At 40.0% G+C, this 26582-nt stretch overlaps 2 protein-coding genes across 5 annotated transcripts in view; one reads left to right on the forward strand and one right to left on the reverse strand.

Moving 5' to 3' along the window:
* LOC146005271 (uncharacterized) overlaps positions 1-26582 on the reverse strand; it is a 544895-nt gene that overhangs the window by 368712 nt on the left and 149601 nt on the right. For all 4 annotated transcript variants that reach the window (XM_083144386.1, XM_083144385.1, XM_083144388.1 and 1 more), the window contains one exon: positions 10747-10785. In XM_083144386.1, the coding sequence (XP_083000512.1) occupies positions 10747-10785 (39 nt within the window). The remainder of the gene's footprint in view (positions 1-10746; positions 10786-26582) is intronic.
* Positions 1-26582, forward strand: part of LOC146005273 (uncharacterized) — a 218900-nt gene that overhangs the window by 76464 nt on the left and 115854 nt on the right. The window lies entirely within an intron of this gene.

Genomic DNA, 26582 nt, shown 5'->3' on the forward strand with positions numbered 1-26582 from the left:
TTCTTTTTACTTCGTTATTCTGTTCGAATGCTAACTGAAATTTACTTCTGTTATTAAGATTTCCGGTGATTCTTAACTTGAAATGAACACAATGCCAGTTTCCAGAATACGGGGGGGGGGTTGAGGGACCGGGTTTACCCCCTCCCATTCCCCTGGACGCCCATGGCAGACATGTGGGTGAGGCGCACCGGGAAAGGACATTCGGAGTGCAGATCAACTCAGGGTGAATCAATTCCCGTTTCTTCGCGGCGGTTCCCTTCTGACAGCCGCCCGTCCGAGCAGGTTTACGAAGACGCGAGATCCGGAAGTGTCGTAGAGGGACTGAGCAGGAAGTCGGCGCATGACTGCAGACACACACTTTCAACGACATTCCAAATATGGCCACGGATCTCTTTGTGAATACATTCGGCGCAGACAGATCCTTCCCCGGTGGAAATAAACACGACAATAGCTACAGATGCTGGTTCCTGGATCATTCCGCACTACGAAACTTTGATCCCGTAACTAGAAGTTCCAACAATACGTTTTCGACTGCTCTAAAGTCGATAGTTAATGAAAAAACTTCCCGTGCTGCTATTTTTCTACAGCTCTCATTAAAAGACATGATACAACAGGTGAGTGGAGACGTTTACTTAATACTAAACTGCGTAATTTGTATTCATTTTGGGTTGCACTGGAAGAGAGGAAGGGACTACTACAGGAACTGATGCATTATCTATGAGTTACAAAATTAAGAACTGGTGGTAAGTACTTTTCAAGCGTATCTACCAAAATGGATACTTTACGGGAACCAAAAATAACACTGCATGACACGCACATGCACAAAACCCACGCTGAACTATGATATCCAGTGAGAAAACATCGACTATTCCAATTCACCAGCTGGCCTTGATTTTCTGTCTCGCCCACCTTATTCGCCAGATATGGTCGAACAAAAATCGAATTCAGGATGCCGAAAATGCAAATATTTTAAACAGCTCTAGATAGAAATGGTTTCACCGCAGTGGTATAAATTGCTCCCAAAAAGAGCTAAAACCAGACGATATAACTTGTATGCCTTTTCGTTTCGGATACTTATCAATCGGCCCTCGTACATCCTACTAACTTTTATTCCCTGAAGGATTAAATGCACTGTCAGTACAGGATCTGGTCTACTGAAATACTACACACGTTAAAAAGTTACACATAATGGTGGTAATAAACGCCTAAACGATAACAGGAGCAGAAGTTACTTTTAAACGGGTTACAATTGCGATTAATCATAAGAGTTGAATACAGGCTAAAGAATCTGAAGGACATTCCCAGCCCCGAGACACAAACCGCATGAAAGTAAGAAGCAGTGCGAAAGCCTAGACACCGAACATGTCGATGTAATAAAGCAGTGCAACTTGTATTCTTCATGGGTGGGACGCAGACAACCGCCTGAGGGAAGACTGGGATACATAGGTTGCACCGCACAGAACAATGATGTCACAACCACACAATGGACAAACATATTTCACACATCGCAACTATTGCAGCTTATCAAATTGGCAAACAAATGAGAAACGAGTTACGCAATAGGCACTCTAGTGGTCCAATCAAGCACTCTTTCACGCAGAAATGAATTAGTGCGTACGGGTCGCTGTGTCATTATGAAATGAATCAATTCAGTTTATCGCAATGTATCACACGGTATAAACCAACCATGCGGTCAACCACAAGGATGAGTGATGAATTCTTGAAGGTGTGCAAATGCAGAGGTTATTGCTAACTCGGGAACTATTTCTCAATTTCTGCGTATCTAGTAAGCTTATGTATTTTACAAGGACCTTGCCCTCAACTACATACCTACAACACGTGCTGGGATTTCAATGTAGAGGCAACAAAATTCAGGGGTTTTAGTTATATGTGAATAAACTCAAGCACAGTACTAAGCATTGTGTCACAATGTTTGTGAATACATTAGCTTGAGGGTACATTGTGGATGCATCTTGGAATACGTATACCCTGACCGGTTGTAATCCACTTTTAATATTTGAGCCTCTTCACTTTCAAGTAAGAAAAGTCATAAGTTAGATTATTTTTGTGTATAAGTAAGCACTGTTACTCTTATACCTATTTTCATAAATACAATCTCAAAGCTAATCGTCCAAACAGAACAACAATAGATTCGGAAAAGTCTATCGTTTCTATCATTCTTCCTCATTCTCTCCCTCTTCCCTCCACCTCTCTTCTCACTCACTCACTAACCCTGTTATTCTTTACTTATTCTCCTATCCTCTACTTCTCCAGGCTTTCCCGGCGTCGCCTTCTAATCAAGAGGTCCCGGGTTCGATACCCGGTGGAGGCGCATAGTGGTTCGGATCCCACTTTAAACTGTAGGGCCAGTCCAAATTAGCCTTACTGTGCATAAAGTGGACTTAAAACACCAACTCTACTTCTCCACTCATTCTACCTCATTTCTTCTCTTATCCTCTATTTCCCCACTCCTACTTTCTCTCCGATTCTTACAGCCCCTCATTCCTTCCCTATTTCTTGTCTTATCCACAATTTCCCCTCTCGTTCTCTCTCATCGCATCTCACTCTCTCTATTATCTTAACCCCTACTCCCTTCTCAATCCCCTTCATAGACTCTCACTACTCTATTTCTTCCCATATCATCTATTTCATCTCTCATTCAATCGCATAGTCTCTAGTGTCCCTAATTCTTACTCTATTTCTATCTTATCTTCTATTTCCCCTTCATTTCATCTCTTATTCTCTACTTTCCTTGTCGTTCTCTCACTGTCACTAATTCCTTCTCAATTTCCCCTCCCATTCTTCTTCATCGTCTCTTTCTGTCCTCAAGACTTAACCAACATGCATAACGTGGAAAACATGCAATTAAAAATTCCCTTACAAGAAGTTCCCATGTCTTTTGCAGCAACGTGGACAAGAGGAGACCGAGATAAAGCAGGACAGTCCCTTTTATGCGGCTCTTGTGATTTGTCTTCCACAACCCCACCTACCGTTGTCTGCTTTCACGACACAACAATAAACAGCTCCGAGATACGTTTCAAGTTCACAGGTGTGTCCTTTTCATACACGATGGGTGGTACCATCTGGGTCGTGACCCTTATACATATTTTATTCACACGGTGTCATTTAGGAGGAGAAGTCTATTAAAGCGATCGTTTCTTCGAAAATAGCGTTCACGTACATTTCAGTAGCTACTTGCAAACACGGACTGAAAGCATTATACTACTGAATATAATTTTCCTTTTCATATTTCAGCGTGGCCACTCTAGGACCATGATAAAATTCAAGCATAATTCCCGGTTTTCAAGGCGAATTTTTAAAAAGTTCAAGGGATACAAGCAGATGTTTTCTCCACTTTAATCTTACATATTACCGCCTCTCACCACCCATACACATACATACACACACACACAAATATATTAACAATATAGCCGGCCGCCGTGACGGGGTGGTTAGCACATCGCGCTACGACACCAGGGATCCCGGCCTGGGCATGGATGTTTGTAAGTGTCAATTCATCAATTTCATCATATCATCACTCATCCTCATCTTCGCAAATTAACCAAAAGTGGCACAAAAATCTTAAAATAAAGCAAATCAATCAATCAATATTAACAATATAAAGGGCCTGTTTCAAAAGTATCCAAAACATTTAATTCAATTCAATTAAATGGTATACATATATATTTAAAATATTTAATTTAAGGTGCGGATTTTAAACTTGCCATTTCACATACTCAAACTAGAAGTACCTCTACAAAAACAAGTCACAAATGTTACGTGATATACTTATATACGAAAAATTGTCAATTGTGAATTTCAAACTCAAATTTAACGAATCAACTTCAACTTACAATAATATTCCGTCTGTCATATGCAGATTGTTCTGCAAAGGACACTAACAAAGTAAACGGATTGAGAGAATTCTGTTGTATTTTCCTTCCTCGATAAAAATAAAAACTAAACTGAAAAACTTGTCTCAAGGCATTTATAAATACGTATACATTCAATGGGATTTGGATTATTAAATTTGTAATTTTTCACGTCTACGGAGAAAAATTCACGCATAATTCCCGGAGTGAATAATTCACGCAGTATTCATGGAATTCAAGGAATTCCCGGTGAGTAGCCACCGAGTATTTAAAGACGAAATAAGGTATTAAGAGCATGAGTTTCTCTGTACATTAGTCATCCTATAGTCGAGATTAAAATGTTTTTCTCTCTTTTTGGATAGGAGGGTTTAACCCTCCCGAAAATGTTGGCATATTTTATTAATGGAAATTCAGGAACCAAAATAAAAAAAAACCTTTTTGGGACAATCGAGCCGGAATTTTCAAACATTTGGAAATCTTGAAACTTGGGCGAAACAGGTTTTATTCTCGGAATGGATTGCCTCGTTTCATTCATTTTACTTAGCGTTTCAGCCACTTTTGTCTATTTGTGAAGACGAGGATGAATGTTGAATAAAATTGATGAAGGGGCAGTCACAAACACAAATGGACAGCACAAAACACAAGCCTCATGGAGGTTTATAATGGCCGTCCAGACGCCAGAGCCTCGTTAGTTTGCAAAATGAAGTCCAGAGTGTACAGGCAATGCGTGCAAGGAAGGTGGGCATTTAGAAGCATTGATCCCTTATTCTCGAAATCACAGCCCACCTGCAACCCATACAGTTTCACTTCTGCCCGTCCTCTTGTAAAGTGTTGTCTCGAATTTAAACTGAAAATTTCATTATGATTGCCCCAAAATTCCCTTCCCGTGAAAAATCCATGTGCTGTTTTAATCCTTCTCTTGACCGAAATTCGAACAAGAATGGAAGAACCTCGAGCTTCTCAACGTGTTGCGCTGACCACAAGGAGAAGACAAGTTGGTCAATACGTTTGAGACCGAAATCTGTATATATCCATATGTGCGTGTGTGAGATGCATGTGGCTAAATAAACTGATAAACAGGCACAAAACTGTGATTCAATTATTTGTACCCAATAAGCAAAAAGGATCACAAGTGATCACATATGCTGAGTCAATATTTGGCACCGTTAGCCAAACTATCGTTGTGAATATTAATCGCACCACAACAATAATAATACTATGGACTGTGAATAAACAATACCTTCCCATTATTATAGTTATTACAATTTTTACAACTAGTACAAACTTAACGAGGTAACCGTTCTCATAAAAATTCCCATATTTTGCGAACTTGATATCAATCCCCTTCATTTTCTTACTTTCGTTCACTTAGTATTTCTGTAAGTTGATGCTTTCTGTGGTATTTAGTTTTTAGTGTCGCTTTTCTGCCAAGTTTAGCTAACCGCAACGATGATCATGATGTGATGGTTACACGAAACTGATGGAACCACACTCACAAAGAGTATCGATACCCAGGCTAGGATTCGAACCCAGGAACTTCGGTGGCGAGATCGGCAATCGATCGAACTAGGCCACCAGACTGGCCGATATTATCTAAAATAAGGCCCGCTTTAAACGGAAGCATTTTCCTTAACATTTATGCCATAACCAAAAATCTACCGTGTAAAGTGAGAAATGTTAAGGTATTTCAGATGCCATGGCATTTCTCAAGGATAGGCTCGGTCCGTACCATTTTTCGTAGCGTAACCAATCAGAAGCGACCTCATGGTCACGAGTGCAAACGTAATGGCGGCCGCGTGAGATGTAAACAACGTATCACTTCACACTTTTAAACGACGATAACTATTGAACCGAGAGGAATATCGCTTCGTATTAAATAGTTTTAGGTAGAAGAGAATGGCGCTGATTAAATACATAATTTACAACATTTACTGTGCACGCATGGAAGAATATTTTAGCTTTTTCAATTGTCAACACCGTGCACACAGCATTGACGATGTAACTCGACGTGCCTTTCGTGCTGTTATATATTGTACATTGTAATTGAAACAGCTAACCGAACTGTTCCGTAAAATGCTTATGTGTAAAATACTATATGTTATAAGATTTTTAGAAGTATTTACGTAGAATTTACGCTAGCAAAAATGTTAAAGGAAATGCTTTCATTTAAAGCCGGTTTAATTATGTGACCACAGATTTCAATTCTACTAATGTGAAAGGAAAAATTTCATGTAAAAGAAAAAACATTGTACTTGGAAAAGAAAACTAAAATGTGGTCTCACATTGGGACAACAATGGTTCAAACCATTTAGTCATTTTCTCGGAAATTTTCGCGTTTTAATCCTATTAAAACCTCCAAGAGGCAAACGGCCTTTGCTCCTCTTCCTTGAGAAGACCACCGCGACCTGCGCAAACGATGATTCTGCATCGAAGAGAAAACAAGGATGGTGAAACTTTTATTAGTTTTTCGCCTCATCATTTCCGCTTCTCCTAATTTCTCAACGAGGCCGCAATGATAGACAAGCCCATTACCTTTTACAAGTCCGCGCGGTACCTAGCATTAATTACTATCTGCACAACAAAGGGAACCTCTCTTTTTTTTTTAATCGTTGCCCACTCTCTACGTCCTCTCGCAGATGGTACGTGCGCAAAAAAAAGAAAATTGCCCAGGGCGAAACCTTTGCATGAGAGAGCAGGGTCCTGTACACCTGCGGTTCTTCTTCCTATGGACCATTCATCCAAGTATTCAACTTTGTGGCAAAGCAGAAAAGGTTATTTATGCCCGTGTCATGTTGGGTTAAAATTTCCTGCCTTCCTCCTTTCATCTGACAACGGCATGTTTTCATTTCTTCCAAGAGACGTTGTAATACTTCATTTTATTTAAAGTGATAAGCATCGTAAGTCTCTCAGCATCTCTTCGGTTTAAGAATCGAGGCGAATGAATTAATTAAAATTTTTGGGTGCGTCGGCACAAATGGCCAATTTGCACCCTTCAAACTATACGAGAAAAAATCCTCTTTATCCAAAATCCTTACCGGAAATTTAAAAATGGGAGAGTAAAATGCCGTTGAGAAAGGTTAGAAGTGCACAGGACAAAAACAACACATTAAAAAGATGAGGATACATTAAAAACTGGAAAAGGGCAGTGAATCACAAAGAGTTAAAAACACTGTCATCGTCTCCCAACATGCATGATAGATTTTTATTTGTTTCTTTAAGTCGACTTTATGGACAGACCGGCTAATCGCGACTGGACCTATAGTTTTGTAAAGTGGGATCGGAACCACTGTACCATGTGCCTCCACCGGGCATCGAACCCGAGACGCTTTGATTAAAAGGCGGAGACGTTACCACTACTCCATTGGGGACACACAATAGATTGTTTGGAAGGTAAAAAGCATGTCTGAGGAAATTAAGATCGTCACATTCGATTGATTGATTGATTTTGCTTTATTTTACTTCGTTCTTTGTCCCACTTTTGGCTAATTTGCGAATATGGGGATGAGTGATGAAATTGATGAATGGACACTCACAAACATCCATGCCCAGGCCGGGATTCGAACCCAGGCCTCTGGCGTCGTAGCGCGATGTCGTCACATTCGAGGATGTGCTGAACACTTAAAAAAAACGTTAGTAACAGCATGGATGATCATGCAATACATTCTAATACATGCCCGATTCTACCATATCACTGAAGATATTAAAATTCGGCTAGCAACAGTGCAAATATTTAGTGCCATATTTACTACTCTTATTTAATGATCCATGTGATACAGAAAACATACAAGCATAAAAAGAACATACTGAACTCGTTACTTTTTTGGAAATTTGAGTGGTTTCAAAGGTTTAAAGAGGGACGAGAAGTGATCGCGGACGACTCGCGTCCTGGACGGCCTCACACATCAAAAACGGAATCAAACATTGCAAATGTCGGTGAATTGATTCGAAAACATCGTCGCTTGAGTATTCGAGCTATTGCTGAATTCACAGGTATTGACGAAGAGTGTGTTCGTCAGATTTTACACGAAAGTTTCAACATGAACAAAGTGTGTTCGAAATTGGTGCCACGAAACCTGACAGTGGAACAAAAGGACACTCCTATGGACATTTGTGGTGACATTTTAACAAACATTGAAACAGACCCTACATTCTTAGAGAGAGTGATAGCCTGTGACGATCCTGAAACCAAGCTCAAATCAATGCATTGGAAGAGCCCGAGTTGGCCACAACAAAAGAAAGCTCGAACGAGCAAATCGAAATTCAAAGCCATGATGATTGTTTTTTCGTGGGATTGTGTACGTTAATTGGGTACCCGAAGGTCAAACTGTCAACCAACATTATTACATTACGGTGCTGACGACACTTTGTGAGCCAGTAAGAAGAAGACGACCTGATTTGTGGAAAAGCAAGTCATGGATTCTACATCAGAACAATGCTCCTGCCCACACGGCATTGTCAGTCAATACTTTTTTGGCCGAGCATGGGATCCCAGTGTTAGAACATCCACCCTATTCGCCGAATCTCGCTCCGTGCGACTTTTCTTTATTACCAAGGGTCAAATCAGCCCTGAAAGGAACTAGATTTACGACCGTAGAATCTGTGAAAACAAAAGCGACGAAGGTCATGAATATGGTTTCAGAAGATCATTTCCAGCACTGCTTTCAGCAATGGAAGATTCGTATGGAGCGGTGTATCGATAGTGCAAGGGAGTACTTTGAAGGGGATAATGTCGTATTGTACAAAATAACCAATAAAAGGTTTTGTAGCAACAGTCCGGTTTTCTTCTAGCCACACCTCGTACATGTACATATTTTACTGTTTTTAGTACACCATTATAAGACCTCTGATGATTATAACGTCTCTATTGTTAGGTAGGACTACTTTCACGTCGCAATCTAAATGCCACTTTTTATCTTCAAATTAATTGTCATGGCACACCAAGATATACACACAATGGTAGCTTATTTCCTAAATGTCTCTCGCCAGTTGCAATTAACGAAAGTTACATAACGCCCGCGATATATAACGAAAGAATTTCTCTTCAGTTAGCTTTCACCAATATCAAGTTCATGCAACTCTCCTTTTAATGCACGCTTCGCTGTTACTTTCCTCGAACAAAAGGGAAGCTTTGTTGCCATTTTGCTCATACGGCACGGACTAATTGCTACAAAGAACTTCCTTGCTTGCCCAATGACCCCTTCCGCCCCTTAACCATTAGCTTGCCCACAGGTTCTCTTTAATAAGAAACGCGAGGTATTGGCCTCAGGATGTGCCAAATTCTTAACAATTCCAAGTGTTTATGTGCCATATAAGCTGTGCTGTAGTCGAAAAATTTTCAAGGGCATACGCTAAGTGTCATGAAACGTGAAATTGAGACCACGTTTCCATTATACTTGGATTACGTTAGCATTAAATATATACATGAAATCATTTAACTTCTACAAAGAGATGGTAGAATAGTGATGATAATATGCTCATAATTGGTATAAAAGTGGTATATTAGAATTGACAAGGCATATTAAAAATAAAAAATATGAAACTCTTATTTCAATTACAGAATTTAAACATAAAGGCTACAGTACAGCATGTTAGTGTATATTATTATCTTCTTGATACTGCGTTGAGAATTGTCAGTTTATATACTGTAAATAGATTTAATAACAGTGCTAATGACACTAAAAATTAAAAACTTGGACGAAAATACTTCGAAGTACAGTAAAACCTCGTTAATCCGAACCACGATAAGCCGGACTTCGCTTAATCCGGACAGGCAAAAGGCAAAAAAAGAAGCAGAATGCAAGGTTTTAAATGTGGCTAGAAGTCAAGAAGAGAACTTCCCAAAGAAAAGGCAGTCAACCACTGATGAAATTCTGTTTCCCGCAGACTTTGTACTGTACTGTATAGTGTATTTATGCCAATCCCCTTTAAATACACCATAATAAACGTGTTTTGTTTCTATGAATGGAGTTTTAATTCACTTCCTACTGTTCTTTTAGGATATTTCAGTTAATCCGAACTTTCGTTAAACCGGTCAACTTATCCCTCCCCATTAGTCCGGATTAACGAGGTTTTACTGTACTACTTACATTGAGCGATACAAAAAACCAATAGTTCTCATATTTTTCTTTCTCTCAGTGTTTAAAACTGAAATACAAAGACCTGAATTGACCCGTTTAAATATAAGACTTTCCTCTGCCAATTGTTGTGAAAAGAGAAACAAGAACATTGGCAAGACTTTTGCACGAGGCTTACTCGATACTTCGAATAAAGGCAGATCTCGTACGTATTACTCAAAACCTTCACAAAGAGACAAACGAAGGTAGCAAAAGTTCAACATTTTGCTCCCAATCACGTTAAACCAGAAGTATTAGACCGCAATAAGCTCCCTGGAGTAATGTCCAATTACATAAATAATCATAATCGAAACGTAAGTATACGCAGTGTAGCAGAAGTTGTACACTAATGCGCAGTGGCGGCGATTGGGTTCCAAAACCGGGGGGGAAGACAGTATATTTCCCTCTGTATATACGGTTTAGTATAGTGCGGGATAAAAAAAATTGCGAAAAGTGGGGTGGCAACTGCCCTCCCCCCCTAATAGCCGCCACTGCTAATGCGTGAGGTTAACCAGAGGGTGTAAGGCGGGCGGTATAGCCTCGACTACAACACTGCGTATAAACGAAGCCCAAATATAGACATTTTGTTCTGAACGGGTTTGCACACTGTAAAAATTGTCTGGGGACATGACGGTGCCACCTAACTATCGTTACTAAATTTACTATGGCCATTTTTTAAAGTATTAACGCTTATTACATAGTTAATCGCCATTTAGCGAGTCTCTCGGTCACCGAAGTGGTTTATTTTTGATGGTACATACCTCTACAGTCGGGTTCTGGATACCCCTTATGTGCAGGATCTGAAAAAGAAATGAAGACAATAGTGAGACACAATTTAATTCTGCACGAATAATCCTATTTTTTTTTAAAAAAAAAAACATTGCTAAATGATTAAAATACAGTAATTCTTCAGACTGATTCTGTCACAACTAATTATCTAAATATTGAGCCACATTTTGTGTGCGTGTGATTTCTGTCAAATACGCATTATACGTATAAACCCTTCTTAGCTCATAGAAAATTCAGGCATATTCCGTATGAGAACTTGAAATATTATGTAAATACAGACTACGATTAAATTTAGATCTTAATCATATTTATTCGAGGTCCAGGCTGCGTCTTTTTATGTGACCCAACTAAAACATTCAGAGAAAGGGGGGGGGGAGAGAAAAATACATTTCTGTGGAAAAAAAGCAGGCTTATAGACAGACTCAAAATCTGCATTTTTAAAATGAAATGTCTGCATGGTACACTTGTGTGTGCCACATTTTTTTGTTTTTATGGCACCCCTTTTCCCAATTAAACAGGTGAAACGAGCATTCACAGAGGAACATATCTATGTCATGGGGAAAATGGAACCCGGCACCTATGGTGGTGAGATACCAAGTCAACCACCCAACGTGCTCGGCCACCTAGCCAATTGAAGCTAAGAGAATTTCTAGGGGGGGGACCCGTTATTTAAAAAATCTTACTTGTATTTTTACAAAGAGCTGTAAAAGCCCATCGGAAAGAGTCAAAAGTGAAAGATTGCAAAGGAACCTGCATAGTACATACACAACACATTAAAAAGGTGAAGACACACAACTATTTGTTATTTATCGTCGCTTTTCTGCAACTCATAGCTAGTCGCGACGATGAGGATGACTGATGAAGGGACACAAAGAACACCCATGCCCAAGCCTGGATTCGAACGCGAGATCTCTGGCGTCGTAGCGCGCTCTGCTAACCTCACCGCCACGAAGGTAGGTTAAAGAGACATTAAAATATTACCGCATATGCAGTGTAAGATGCCGGTGCTTCTCCAAAACATGACAAGGTTATCCGCAGTTACCAGTTTACAAGTACCCTACTAGATTTCAGGTAAAGAATTGTAGGGGTTGACTTCACGCTAACGGGTACACCAGTCAGATGGCACTACTCGAGGACAATCACAACCTTGTCCTACTGTACAAAGCCCTAGAAATAAAAGACCCAAAATACCTCTCCAGGCAGTTTCAATATCTTTCCGACTTTCACTCCCGCAACACCAGATCACGTGAAAAATCTCTGTTATCCATCCCAATCCACAGATCTAACTTCTACGCCAATTCGTTTACAGTTAGCTCTGCAGGACACTGGAACAGACTGCCCCCCGAAATCCAGGCCTCCTCCTCAATTCTAACATTCAAAAAACAATTAAAATTATACATGCAAAACAATTGCACCTAGATTAAATTCCCAGAAAGGAAAGCGTTATACATTTAGCTCACGAAATCTGCTTTTTATGTAGGTATTAGTGTGGGACTATGTGTGTGTGTGTGTTCATATAGAAACTGTAGTGCTTTTATTTTTAATTTTGCTTTTCAGTTATACTTTTTTAATTGTGTTAGTAAAAATAATGAGCAATGTACCTAATTAATGGTTAATCCACGACTTGACTACTCGTATTCAAACTGTATTGCTTTCAATTTATTTTCATTCTACTTTCATAACTTTATTTTTATTTTTTTACCTTATTTTCCATTTATCTTTTTCATTTTTGTATACAATTAACTGTAAAGAAAACAATTGACCCCTGTAATTAATGGTTAAGTGGAAGAGAAGGCATTATTGCCTTAACTTCGCCATGTAAACAAAGTCGTTAATAAATAAATAAAGTCTTTCTCGTAGCTCCAACACTGACATTCTGGGTGGAACTGCTCCATTTCCATCTTTGAGAACAGCGGCTTTAAGCCATTCACATTTATGCGCTTATATTCGATGTCGTGATGCATAATGGACATGTTCGACATCAAATTGTGGGAAAACGTATAATCGCTCCGAGAGATAAATGCAAATGGGGAACACGTGAAATAAAGCGGCGAAGAACGAAAAAGCACGCATGAAAAGTAGGCCGGAAGTTTCGATACGTTACAAGAATCCAACCAATAACCCCAAGACCGTCGCGATCCACGTGGAATTCTTACATACTCCCACGTCACGAAATCCTGTTCACACACACAACACGCATTTGTCTTTCCAACGCTCGAAAACATTAAATAATGAACTAATAAAAACACGAAATGGAGACAGAAGTGAAGAAACGAACGCCTGCAATGCCAGCAACAGTCACGTTTGTTCAGTCTTCGACGTGTTCGATGGATTCTAAGTACTTTCTACACGGCATGTATGGACGATGGCTATCGAGTGAGCGAGAGGTACACGATGTTGAACTGTGTCGTCCGCATATAGGATTTAAAACGCATTACGTGACAGAGAGGCGCATGGCGATTCAATATTAATCTGACTCTTCGGTGTGTGTGTATGTGTGTGTGTAAGGGATGAGACGGTACTCTATCGCAGGCATGTCCAACTTCAATCAAGTAGTGATCTACTTTTTATTGTCACAAGAGGCAGTGAGCTACTATTAATCGTTCATCTTTGCAAAAATTTGTACCTACTCAGCAATTATACATTATAGAAGTTGAATTCAAATAACGTATATTCGTATAATTACAATATATAACTGCGATCGACCAACAAACGCCCCGCGACGCGTTGGACATGTCTGTTCTATCGTTATCCACCGATACTGGAATATTGATTGTTTTGGATCATTTTACTTCGCCTTTTTTCCACGTTTGGCTAATCGCGAAGATGAGGAGAAGTGATGATATGATGAAGCGACACTGACAAATAACACCGGGATTTGAACAGGAAACCGCAGGCGCTTTAGCGAGCTGTGCTAACCACTCAGCCACGGAGGCTTATCTCTGGAGCAAGGCAACGCATAGCGTTAGAAAAAGGAGGGTGGAGGGGCAGAGCAAAGCAGAACAAGCTGCTGCGAAGGCTGGTAACAGCAGTCACTTCACACCCTCCACGCAATCCCGTTCCTCTCAGGTGTTCAGTGGTGGAGCCGTCTCGCGTCACTACTTACACAGAGACTTGTTTTCGGTCACCTACTCCAGAGATAGTTGGGACAGAGTGTAGGCATGTCAATGTATCGGTTTATCCTATACATCTATAAATATCTTATGCAATATTCTGCTATTTTGTTTAAAAAAATTATGAATAAACTAAAAATATCCATGCCTCACTTTTGTTGAAGTAAATGTCCAAATATGCAGGTTCCTTTGCATTGGGGTCCTCTGGTAACATACATTTATTTACGAGGTCAATCAACCATTGAGATTATTCAAGGCTCATTTGGAATTTTTATACCCGATCGGTAGAATATTAGTTATCGGTATTGGTAAATTTTATATCGGTACTTTATGGTATCGGTCAAAATTTCATATCGGTCCATCACTAATATATGTGCATGTGTACATACAGTACATGTATGTATGTATTATTCAGTTATTCATCATAAGACATTATTCGAAGTTTCTGCTCATTGTGCCCAAACAATTTGTTTCTTCCCGGTTTTCAAGACATTTACAAATCATGAAGAGGTTTTCTCGGGATATTAACCAGGTGATTTCCGGATAGGTTTCCGAGCTTTTGAGAGCTAACGTGACCCTCATATTCAGGGATTGAAATCCCTCGTTTATGTTAAAGAGAGAGGGGGAGGGAGAGAGAGAGAGAGAGAGGTTGGGCATCTTCGGGGGTTCTCTCTCTCCATCTTCTCTTAATCCTGGACAAGGCAAGGACGTTGCTTCATTTCCTTTTTTAGGAACTAGGCAAGTGTGCAGCAAGATCCGGAACTAGCTCCAAAGGAGACCAATTAGCAACACTGTCAGTCTCACGTACCCACATACAAGCTTTTCAAACCAGAGTAGCTGGAGCAATAAAAGTCTGGGGGAGTATGGTACGAGAACGTGGAAGCGGGGCATGATAAGAAAACTGGTTCTGCCAAGCTCCTGGCAAACCCACCGGACTGCATTTTCAACACCAAGTAGCTGTCAGAGTCCTTCACTTTCAACCGAACTGCAAAGCTCCCAGCCTCCCAGAAACCTTATCTTCCGAGGTGCTGTGATCCTTTTAATGGCCAGAATAAGGGCTACTTCGAATTAAGAGTGACATCCGGATCACCGAGGGGGACGGCCGGTAGGAGGAGAAAGTAGCATCGGCTACTCTTGTTGCTCCCGATAATATTTGCAGAATTAAGTCTCAAAAAACACAGGGCCGGGTGAATTTACTTTCACGGGTTTACTTCTTTGGAAAACCATAGATTGGAATGGCGGTTCCATCTTTCGAGATACAAATATTGGATTCCAAGATTTGAGATTTTGATGTGGTATTCAGGAACGGGAAATCGAATCCAGACAAGGGTTTATCTGGGAAGGGGGTGTAAGTTCGTATTTAGGGGAGATGTCAGGGTAGATTTAGAGCAAAAATAACGACAAATTAGACCTTTTGAAACATTTTAGGGGGTGTTAGGGTGTGTGGATAAATCATCGGATCCAGGTTTCAAGATTAGGTTATCGTACCCACGATTCGAGTTTAGTATATCGAATTCAGGGCTGGGAAATCGAATACAGGTTTCGAGATTCGGATATCGTATCCTGGATTCGAGATTGGGATGTCTGATTCAGAATTCAGGTTACAGTATGAAAGCCCGTCCGTATTTTTGACAAATCAACCGTATAACAGGAATTGACAGTGGGGGGATGAAGACTCGACAATGACTCAAAACGTAAGTGAACATATTCATAATCTCCTTGTTAAAATGTAACGTCTATTGGTCTATCTTACCAATACACAGTGACATATGAGGATGATTGTGGGCTGAAACTACCAAGGCGGGAATTTTACATACATGTGTCTACGATTATTGTCACGTTAAAATAGTACCCGATTTTATACACTCGAACGAGTGCAAGCGCACTGTGTACCCATTTGTTTAAGCAACGCTCCTTCTCTGGCCCGTGCATTGTTTTCTAATTCACATGCAGCATGGCTTCTTGCATGCGAGTCCGTCACGTTGCATTGAGGGTACCTCATTAAAATTCTTCGCCGTTCAGTCTCTGCGTGGGGCATCTTCAAGTGACTCATCAGCCGGCTCTGAAGGCCCTTTAGCCAATTCCAACAGTGCCCTCCTGTCTTTTCGGCGACGCCGGAGTCAAGTTTAAACTCGTAAAACAAACAGCTTCGAACTTGACACCTCCGGATCCATCACCACGAGTGTCGGCTAATGTGAAGATTGGGGGCTAACTTGTGAATGCTATGGCTTTTCATGACTTTTTTCCTCCAGAATGCGGGAGAAGCACTAAAATACGAAATACGGGGACAGTGTATGGTATTGTGGAATGTATGAACAATGCAGATCATGTGTACCAGGTATAGGAGAGAGAAGCGAGCAAACATCCTTAATTATAGCATCGTGTCACGTGTGTTTACAAAGCTGAAAGCATAGGAGCATTACACAGAGGAGGCGCATACTATGGTAGGGCACTATTCCCCACAGCTTCATGTACCATTCTCCGGCATTTCTTTCTCGAAGAAGAGCTATTTTGATACATGCCGTGGCACGACGGTTGACTCAGCAATGAATTACCACTGCCCTCCATATAATAACCGTTCATCACACTACCATCTGGTGACGTCGTCATGCTACAGGTGCCATGTTTTCCGCAACACACGATCATATTGTGGTGCCACCGTTTATCTTTGAGAAAAAAATATGGTTGTCATGATTTATGACCCAGTCCTCGTATATTCCTGAAGTATGTAGAAATTCTTGTTATGAGAACTACTTAGGTTACTTAATTAGGGCAAGAACGTATTTAGAAGGGGTCCGTTGTCTCCCCGAAAGACTTATCAAGTACAAAATTAAATAAGTACAATGCTTGTTTCCTATTGTACAATATAAAGTTCATTTATTTTCCCAGAACTTACATAAAGATAAGAGTAGATTCTGATTATACAGCTTTGAGTTGACAGTGCCTTTGAAAATTCTTGCGTACCACTACGCCATAATAAAAAGATCAAGGACTTTACTTTTATAACTTGGACGTAATAATATTTATAATATTAAATAAATAACACATTAAAAATATATATTATTTTCTTTAACAGCACAGCAATTTTTATGCACGTTTTAGTGTTCTTCACTGAGAGAAACCATATGTATATTATATCTAGAGATATGTTATACCTCTGTTCTTTTTACTTGTTCATGTAATAATAACAATAACTATAATAATTATTAATTGATGTATTTTAATAAATTTTATTATTCATATTATTACATGGAAGACAGTTCGGACCCCTCCCGAAGTATACTTCTAGACACACAGTCGCTGGCCAAAATAATGGGACACGCCAGAGCCTCGTTAGTCTGCGAAATGGAGCGCAGGATTTATGGAAGAGAGGTCAACATTTAGGTGCCTTCCGAAAAGATCACAGCCTGTTGAGAGGTTGCAAAAGCTGTTTCTGATCCCTGACAGATGTTAAGAACGCGCAGGAAAAGCATTCTTAGCATAAGCACGTGGGCAAAGAGATCTCATCTTTGTGTGTGTGTGGGTGGGGGTACTAGGAAACACACACACACACGCACGCGCATTTCTGTTGTTTCACCGAAAAGCTGCTTTCTTCTGTTTAAAGAATAATTTATCCGACTTCAGGAGTAATTTATCTGCCTCCTCAGCAATAATTTACCTGTCAAGGTGAAACGAGGAAGAAGCTTTGAAATCTTCGACAACCGAAAGCTATTAAACGTCGCTTTAAAGCAAGCGATTATAACATTCGTTCCTGACGGGCTTATCTTTCGAGACCTACCAACTTAACCTCCCGATGCTGGCAGAAAGATTCTCTTTATTAGCCTTTTTATCGTCTCGTTGTGTGTGTTTTCTCAACAACAACGTTTCAAGAATTTCGTTTAAGCGGGGGAAACGGGTACGACTCCTTTTTATTAGCAAGTCGGTGCTATACTTTAGAAGCTTTTCACACACACACACACACACACACACGCGCGCGCATACAGTGAAATCTCGGTTTTACGTTTTACTGGGAACCAAGAAGAGAAAACAAAATGCAAGATGATGTAAAGATCAGGAAAAAGTTTTGTACCCATGTAAAATCCGGGATCTTAAAATGGGATATACTGTATACAGGGTGTCTCCGGGCTGATGATACAAACTTTCAGGGATGATGGAGAAGGGCACATGTATCAATTTGAGATAAGGAACCCTGGTCCGGAAACGACTTAGTCGAAAGTTATAACCGAAATCGCTGTATTACTTTTATTACCTGCACAAGTTTCATAAGCTGCTACATTCACAACAGTTGTTCAAAGTGGCGTCCCCACTTGATTTCTTCTTGTCGGTCATGAGAAAAGTCTTGTGCATGCGACACCTGTCGAGACTGAAGAGGATCTCGCTGCCGGTGACATTGCTCGAACGACTTCGGGGTTGTTCCAGCGGGTACACCATGACTTTGTGGGACGATGACGTCATGCCTGCAGGGAAGCAGGGGGACGCCACTTTGAACAACTATTGTGAATGTAGCAGCTTATGAAACTTGTGCTGGTAATAATAGTATAAATATTACATCTTCGTACAGCGATTTTCGCTTATAACTTTCGACTAACTCGTTTCTGGACCAGGGTTCCTTATCTCAAATTGATATATGTACCCTTCTCCATCATACCTGAAAGTTTGTATCATCAGCCCGGAAACACCCTGTATACGCACACTGCGTGCACATACATGTATGTATAAGAGACTTCCTGTTGTTTAACGTTTCCTAAACACGCCACATCTCTCTTCTGGAGAAGTACATCGCAAACTTTAAGGCTCGGTTGAACCTTTGACCCGATGCCACTGCGGCTGTTTTAGACATTTCCACTCCTTTCGCAAAACCTCTATGCTATTCCAAAATCTGAAAAAAATGACATGACCGTTTTTAGGGAATTAACAGTCTGACTGATTGAGTGATTTGCTTTATTTTCCTTCGCTTTTTCTGCCACTCTTGGCTAATTTCCAAGTGATGATATGATGAAATTGATGAATGGACAATCGCAAACATCTATGCCCGTGCCGGGATTCGAACCAGGGAGCACTGGTTTCGTAGCGCGATGTGCTGACCACTCTGCCACGGTATAACATACCGGTAGTTAAGTTATTTAATGGAAATTTAATGATTCTGCTTTAAGAAATATATTTATGATGCATGCAACTGCACTTCATATCATTATCTATCTTTATGCCTGGAAAATTTTCAAATTGAAATAAAGAACTGTTGCGTGCCTTTTTTATTTCTTTTTTTTTTTGTAATTTAACATGGGGATTGTTAAATTTTAAATCTGGCTGAACTGCTACGTTATTCCAATCTGAAAAATTACATCTGCTTAGAATATCTTCTAGAGCATTCACGTAAATCTTCGCGTGGTTTTCTTTTGCTGTTGTCTATGTGTATTCACTGTGGCTCGAATACCACTTAGAGCTGTAGGTCCAGTCCCCATTAGCTTACTGTGCATATAGTGAGCTCAAAAACTCATACGTGGCTGAGAATACTGCCCAAGACCCGTCAATTTCCACCGACACCCAATTACCGATACAATACTGGGCATAAAGTGGCCTTAAGGGAACAAAGTCTTTATCGTCTCGATTAACCTAGAGAGCGACGTAAAATGGCCAAACATGCGGTTTTAGCTGTTGCCTCTGAATTCCGAAAGCATTCACTGCGTACCCACCACATGTTACAGTACGTGCCGTATTCACAGCACGTTCACAATGGGAGAACAACAATCACAAACGCGCCAATATATCATTCAGCAGCCAGAGCACTCAAATGGAGCCCTCCTCTTTCTTTATGTAGGAAACTAGATCAGAATTCAATCCCGGTGCATATTGCCAACTACCTACTTCCACGCCTATTTCGCCTTTCTCACAATCGAAGCCCTTACGCAACACGCGGCCATTCACCGAAACGCCATTCACTCTCGTTGCAATTACAATATGTCATTTTTCTGCTTGTCAACCGCCTTGCCTTGAAACTTTTCCAGACCTAGTCCAAACCAAAAATTAACCCGTTCGGATCAAAGCCTACCGAGAGCGCACCGGCATTGCTCCAAATGAACTCCTGCATTCAATTTCTTTCTTCCACGAGATTGCAATCTCGACGACTGCAATTTGTGAAACCTCCCCCGGGGTTCGTAACTTGCAGCTTTGGTTACGGCCAGGCCTTATTTGAAGGTGAAGCGGGACTAAGAACATGAAAGGTATCCCTTGGTATATGGAACATAACTTGAGGGCCCGAGCGTTAAGTTGCTTGGTGGTGAGACTTTTACTTTGCACTCACGGCCTCCCCGATAGCGTAGTGATAAAGTCGTTGCCTTGTAATCAAAGGGTCCCGGGTTCGATACCCGATGGAGGCACAATTCTTCGGATCTTACTATTAACTGAAGGTCCAGTCTCGATTAGCCTATCTGTGCATAAAAGGGACTTAAAACCCAACTCAAAGAAACAAACAATTTTACTTCTTTGCATCAGTGATCACACACTGTAAGAAGCTACAATAAAATACACCTGGACTTTTGACCAACACCATCGAAGCCCTTTTCGAAATTTCTACTCCTCTCGAATAAAAACTACGATATCCCGAATTCTGTTTAGAATTCCTTGCAGAGTATTCACCTGAATCTTCATACGGTTTGATTTTTCTGTTGTCTACGTGTTCGTAGGGCCTCCCCCATGGCGCAGTGATTGCGTCATTGCCTTGTAATCAAGGGGTCCCGGGTTCGATACCCGGTGGAGGCACAAGTGGTTCGGATTCCACTTTAAACTGTAGGTCCAGTCTCGATTAGCCTTACTGCGCATAAAGTGGACTTAAAACACCAAATCAAATCAAACCAATCTACGTGTTTGTAGTAGTCTCATGCCTACGTAAGCCTATTAAATTAGCAAAAGAAAACCACTCGAAGATTCACATGAATGCTGTAAAAAGATATTTTTTTCAGGATTTGGAATATCGTAGCGATTTTTCGAAATGGGGTGAAATTACGAAAAAATGGTTTCGCTGGTGTCAGTCTAGCTAAGCCTTAAAATTTAACAGTCAGCCTAACCAGACGCAACCATTTTCTATTTAAATTTTAATATCTTTACTGTGCATAAATATAGATACTGATTATAAATTGCAGTCGTATGTATCATAAATATATTTTTTTTATAACAGAATGATTATTTACATTTAAGTTAAGTATGTAATGACCGGGAGCCGGACATTATAGCCTTTCACCTTTGACCTCTGTCATTCACTTTCACTTTTCATTGAATATAAATACTGAATGTTAGTTACTTCCTCGTCACTTCAAAAATGTGTTCTGTAGTGAATAGTTCTCATGGTGGAAAGAAACTAATCCATGATGGATTTTCGTATTTAAAAGAAAAGGCCACAAATGATAAACTGTAATGACCGTTAATACAGTCTGTCCTGTAAATTTTGTCGAACTTCTTAAGGTTTTCATTGACACTCCCCCGTACAATATTAAAATGATTTTGTTGTTGCTGAGTCGCTGTTTTAAGTCTGCTTCATGCACAGAGAAGCTAAGCAGGACTGGACCTACACCTTAAAGTGGGATCGAATCTACCACGTGCCTACACTGAGTAGGACCGCTTGATTGCATGATTTTGTTAATATTTCCTTGGGGAAAAGTGAGCAGTGAAAAGGTTCAACGATCTTCAATCAAGGTTAAGGCTCTCTCCCCATCATATCCCAAAGCCGACGCTGCTGCGTCTGTGTACCTTCTGAAGGAGAAAGCAAATTCCGCTTCGTCGGTGACATCATTTACGATTTATTATCTATGCAAAGTCGTGACGTTCAGATCCACCCCGCAACAATGTAAATGGCACTAACCGTGAGAGTTGTGTAGTAACAGTACTTGTAACGTAATGAAGAAAATGCACACTCAGCGACTACGAAACTGTATCTAAACTCATCGAAACTCTTTTCGCTGTAAGAACGAAGTCGATGTAATCAAACGCACGTGGGTTCTGAGAAATCCCATTGGTTGTTCGACCTGTGCACGAAGCAGCTATGGCCAATATATTCATGGGCAAAATAATGCCAGATATAACACACCGAAAAAGAAGCCACGTGGGTTTGTTTACATTAACTTTGTTACTGGGCCTAAGCATCACTGAAGAGGGTTAGCTGCATCTTCTTCATTGACTTAGACCGCATTAATGCAATATTGCAGGCTAACGAGGCAATAGCGTCTGGATCTACACTCAGTATGATCACCCAATTAAATTCAAATAACTGCCCCAAACTTCACATGAAATGGAATAATAACAATTGAAATTGATGGAAAAATTAATCATCCTAAGGTAGAGCCAACTATAATAGATAAAAATAATAAGTCTAATATGCCTTTAAATATTCCTCAACCTCCTACATCTGGAAAAAAATTAAAATGTTATACCACTATAAGACTTACCAACTAAATAATAATTTCACCTAAATCTATAAGATATAGTTATCCCCACATACAACAAACATCATCAATCGAATTATACCAGGCAGCTCCACCTTCTGAACATATTCAGAACTTCCTATATTATTAACAAATTTTTAAGGTGGCAAAAAAGTGCATTGAATTTAAGATTCAAATGTAAGGATATCCTTTCTTAAAAGTGGCAACCTGAAATCAAATTGGATTACAAGATAGATCATCATATTGTCCTTATGTGTGCTGTGCGCCCCTACACAGCCTGTCAGCTTTTAACCTAGGTAAGGAGATTCTAGTTATCGGAGACGTGTGTTGATTTTAGTTACGGTAAGGGCATAAATAGCCTAAGTACTAACGTATCCAAGTTTTTCTCTTTAACCAATCTTCATTGACTTAAACCGAAAAGGAATTGATGAGGTTGTTGGAATTAAAGACAGGGACCCCTTTGCATTGAAATCTCGTATCAGGAGTTGAGTAACAAACTAAAACGTTTAGCAGTTTTCATTACCTTAAATTCTCTGTAGATGCTGATCAGAAGAATCTATATAGGGTAAAAGAAGGGATGTTCGCCATGCTGGGAATTTCGCCGTACTTATAGTTTCTATCTACGATTACAAAAACCACAAGTTGGAAACACTTACTGATGCCTGTAAAAAATCAAGTAACATGTGCCTTGTTTCCACTGAAAACTACAGTGTGGTGAGCGAATTAGCAAGCAAGCAGTACAGTTTGGAATGCGCAGTTGAGTCTACACAGAAGACAAGGAAAGGTGCCGAATTTCAATACTACGTTGGAAATTGTCATTTTGTGGCAGATAAGAATTATTTTTCTTCCATTTAATTATTGATATCGTAACTTCAAACATTAAGAATGTCGTGAAAAGATTTTCTTTGGAGAGCGTGCATGTACAAGTAAACATAAGTTGTTTTCTTTCGACTATGCATTTGCTAGTAAATTCGCCACAGTAACAGAAAATGTGTCGAATTTCCATTCTTACAGGCGATCTTTCACACACAACTTGTTCACAATGCATATGAACATTTAGGCCTATGTTTCTTAAACATGTTTGTATTGTATCTTTTTAAGCAGTTTTGTATTGTCATTTGTAGGTCTTTTACACTTTGTTGTCTGACTTATTGACAACAACTTCGTATTCCATACACTTAAACTGACGATAAAATGATAAATAAATTATATGGCGTTTCCCAGCATGTGGCGGGAATTTCGCCACTTTTTCTCATTTTAGTATTTTTTAATATTACGTCATAAGTATAAGTAACACAGTATTTATGTTATATTTATCATAATCCACAATGACTACTTTTTGTATAGTATAAATTCTGTCCATCTCCCCCAATTCGTTTGAAAGAAAAAAATTAAAAGCATTTTGGTGGCGAACTTCCCCTCCTTTACCCTATATAAAAATGGATGTAAGTGTGTGGGTGTGTGTGTATACATGTTTGTTCCGGCATAACTGTCGAACGCCTGGAGCAATTTCAACCAAACTTGGTACACGTATCACTTGCAATCTGAAAATAATATTTTTGGGGTAAGACACCCCTGGCACCCCTAGTGGTGGGTTGGGAAGGGGTGACATGTAAAAAAATCAAGAACGACCCATATTAAATTCCGCACAAACAGACATCCGTGACTGTTGTGCAATCCAGCACAACAATAGAGTTTCTCGGATTGTCTAACATTCAGGTTGCGAATGGAATCCATAGTTTTCGTGACACTACCAATCTGGTTCAACCCCAAGTTCATCACCTATCGGTATGGAGGGTGAGAGGGGGTGAAAAATAAAACGCCACAAATGACCTAGATTAGTGTCGAATCTATAGTTTTCGGAGTCGCTAAGCTAATTGGTGACATTCACGATCACATTTAAAATTAGTTCCATTTTACACTATAGTTAGAATTCATTATTTTCCTGTCTAATACAAGATTGGGATAAATAAATACCCGGGCAACGCCGGGTAATCAGCTAGTCTAGAATATTCCTGGTACAGTCAAGGACTTTGCTGGGTTATAACAATCCTACTTGAAGTCAATGGGCTTGTTACAACCAAGAAGTGCCCGTGGCTGTACATTTAAGAAATTCAGGGGTTGCTGTCCTATTTGTGTATCAATATTCCATGTATGTTGAAACCGAAGTCCACGGTGTCCAGTTGTTGTTGCATGCTATCAAAACACAGCACAAATTACTATTTAGCGGTGGCTCAAACATGGCACGACGAAGACCAAAGGTTGTATTTTGCAGCCTCGGTTGTAGAGAGCGTTGAGTGATCGATGCAAGATCTCGTCTCCGAGAATTTTGCATTCAAGCCTGAGCTTACTGCAGTAGGACTGTTCCTTTTGTCACTCTAGATTAATCGCGACAATGAGGATGTCTGATGATCAGATGAAACTGAGTCATTCACAAAGGAACACCCAAGACTCGAACCTGGAACTGTCGTGCTAGTCAATGCGTTCGGCCACAGAGTTGAATGAGGAATTTCTTCGTGAGTGTCTCTTTACCAATTTCATCATCTTCGTAGCGATTAGTCAAAAGCGGAAACAATACACTAAATAACAAAAATATAAAACTAACTTACAATGTATTTTTGCTATTTTGCGTCACATTTATAGCTCTAAATGTGAACTAAATGTCAGAACGAAGACAAGAGAACAGCCACGTCTTCCCCGGATTTCGAACCCAGGACAATATCGTTGAGGCCGGAAAGCTACGGAAAACGGCCCTGACATGTTTCTATAGGCTAATGGGGACTGGGCCTACAGTTTTAAGAGGAATCCGAACAGCTATGAAATATGCCACCACATTTGATCAAACTCAGGACATATTGCTTACAAGGTGACAGGTTGATCATTTTAGCTCTCTCCAAATCGCATTTTACCTTAGAAACCCAATTTCACCGAATTCCTCCCCGCAGGAAGCAAGCCTTGAGTTTACGTGACACTCTTCACATCACATGTCCAAACACTTGCCACATACAGGAAGAGAGAGACCACGCACAGACACACGCATTTTGCGTACCTGTCGCGAGATTGCGAGCGGAAAGCGGACATTTGCATCCTCATCGCCTGCTAACATTCTGGAGGCCGGTTGTGGTTAAATTGAGTAATAAATGTGACGAGCTTCTCTTCCTGTTGTAGCTCCGTGTCAGGCACTCTCTTCTTCCTACAGCTTATCACGAACAAGCCTCGAATCCGATAACTTAAATTCCCTCGTACAGCTCTAAACTGTAGGAGCTGTGCTCTTCGACTAGCAAAAGTCGTTCATTTTGTTGTTCATATATTATCATGTAATTACTAGGAACGGATTTTAAGGTTCAAAATTATGGTTGGGAAAGGGTGCAAAACAAGGTATTGTAAACTGCCTTTATTCAGGTCTAAACCAGGTACATTAACGTTCATTAGTCAACACTGTAGCAAATACTAATTATATGGTAAATATGTTACATTATAACATTTTATAGCTCTCGTTCTGTTCTACAAAATGAGACTATACAATTTTATGTAGCTGCTCAAGAAGAATGAAAATCATTTATTATCCTGTCCAATTTTTTTAACGAAACATGAAAGAAAACGAAGGAATAAGGTGCTGAAGAATAAAAGATGGGGTAAAAAGGGATTAATGTGCTAATCTCACGAAAAGGTGCAAAAATGAGCAAAAAAGTGTGTTCATTTTACTTGACTTCATGTCCTAAAATACATATCTCAAACGATCGGTATGAAAACAGCTATATTTTTGCAAAGGTGCTGCACCTTAAAATCCTTTCCCTAGTAATTGCCGTCAATAGTCTGATACCGACGGTTCAACTCCCCTTTGGGAGTGTACACTTGTTGATATATCTCTCTCTCTCTCTTTTGGGATGGCCTGGAGAATAAGACAGGGTATCTACCAAAATAACAAATCCAAAATCGTTGACTTTTTCATTGCCCTTTTTTTTCTTAACCTTTACTTATTCTACCCCTACTTAGATAAAGTTGGAAATTAGCAATTAAGAAAGTACATATTTATTTAATGAAAAAGAAAACTGAAGATGTATTTAACAAGAGAATTAGACTTGCTTTGTCTATTAATGCATCCTTGGCTTCATTTGGCAGACTAGCGAGGCTCTGGCGTCTGGGCTCACAGCCAGTGTAATCTTACGTGGGGCTCGTGTTGTCGTCCTTATAATATTTGCGATTGTCACTTCATCCTTCTTATCTTACCATCATTCATCCTCATCACAGACGTTTGTC

This window comes from Lepisma saccharinum, chromosome 23, assembly GCF_977018435.1.
Source record: "Lepisma saccharinum chromosome 23, izLepSacc3.1, whole genome shotgun sequence".
Lineage (NCBI taxonomy): Eukaryota > Metazoa > Arthropoda > Insecta > Zygentoma > Lepismatidae > Lepisma > Lepisma saccharinum.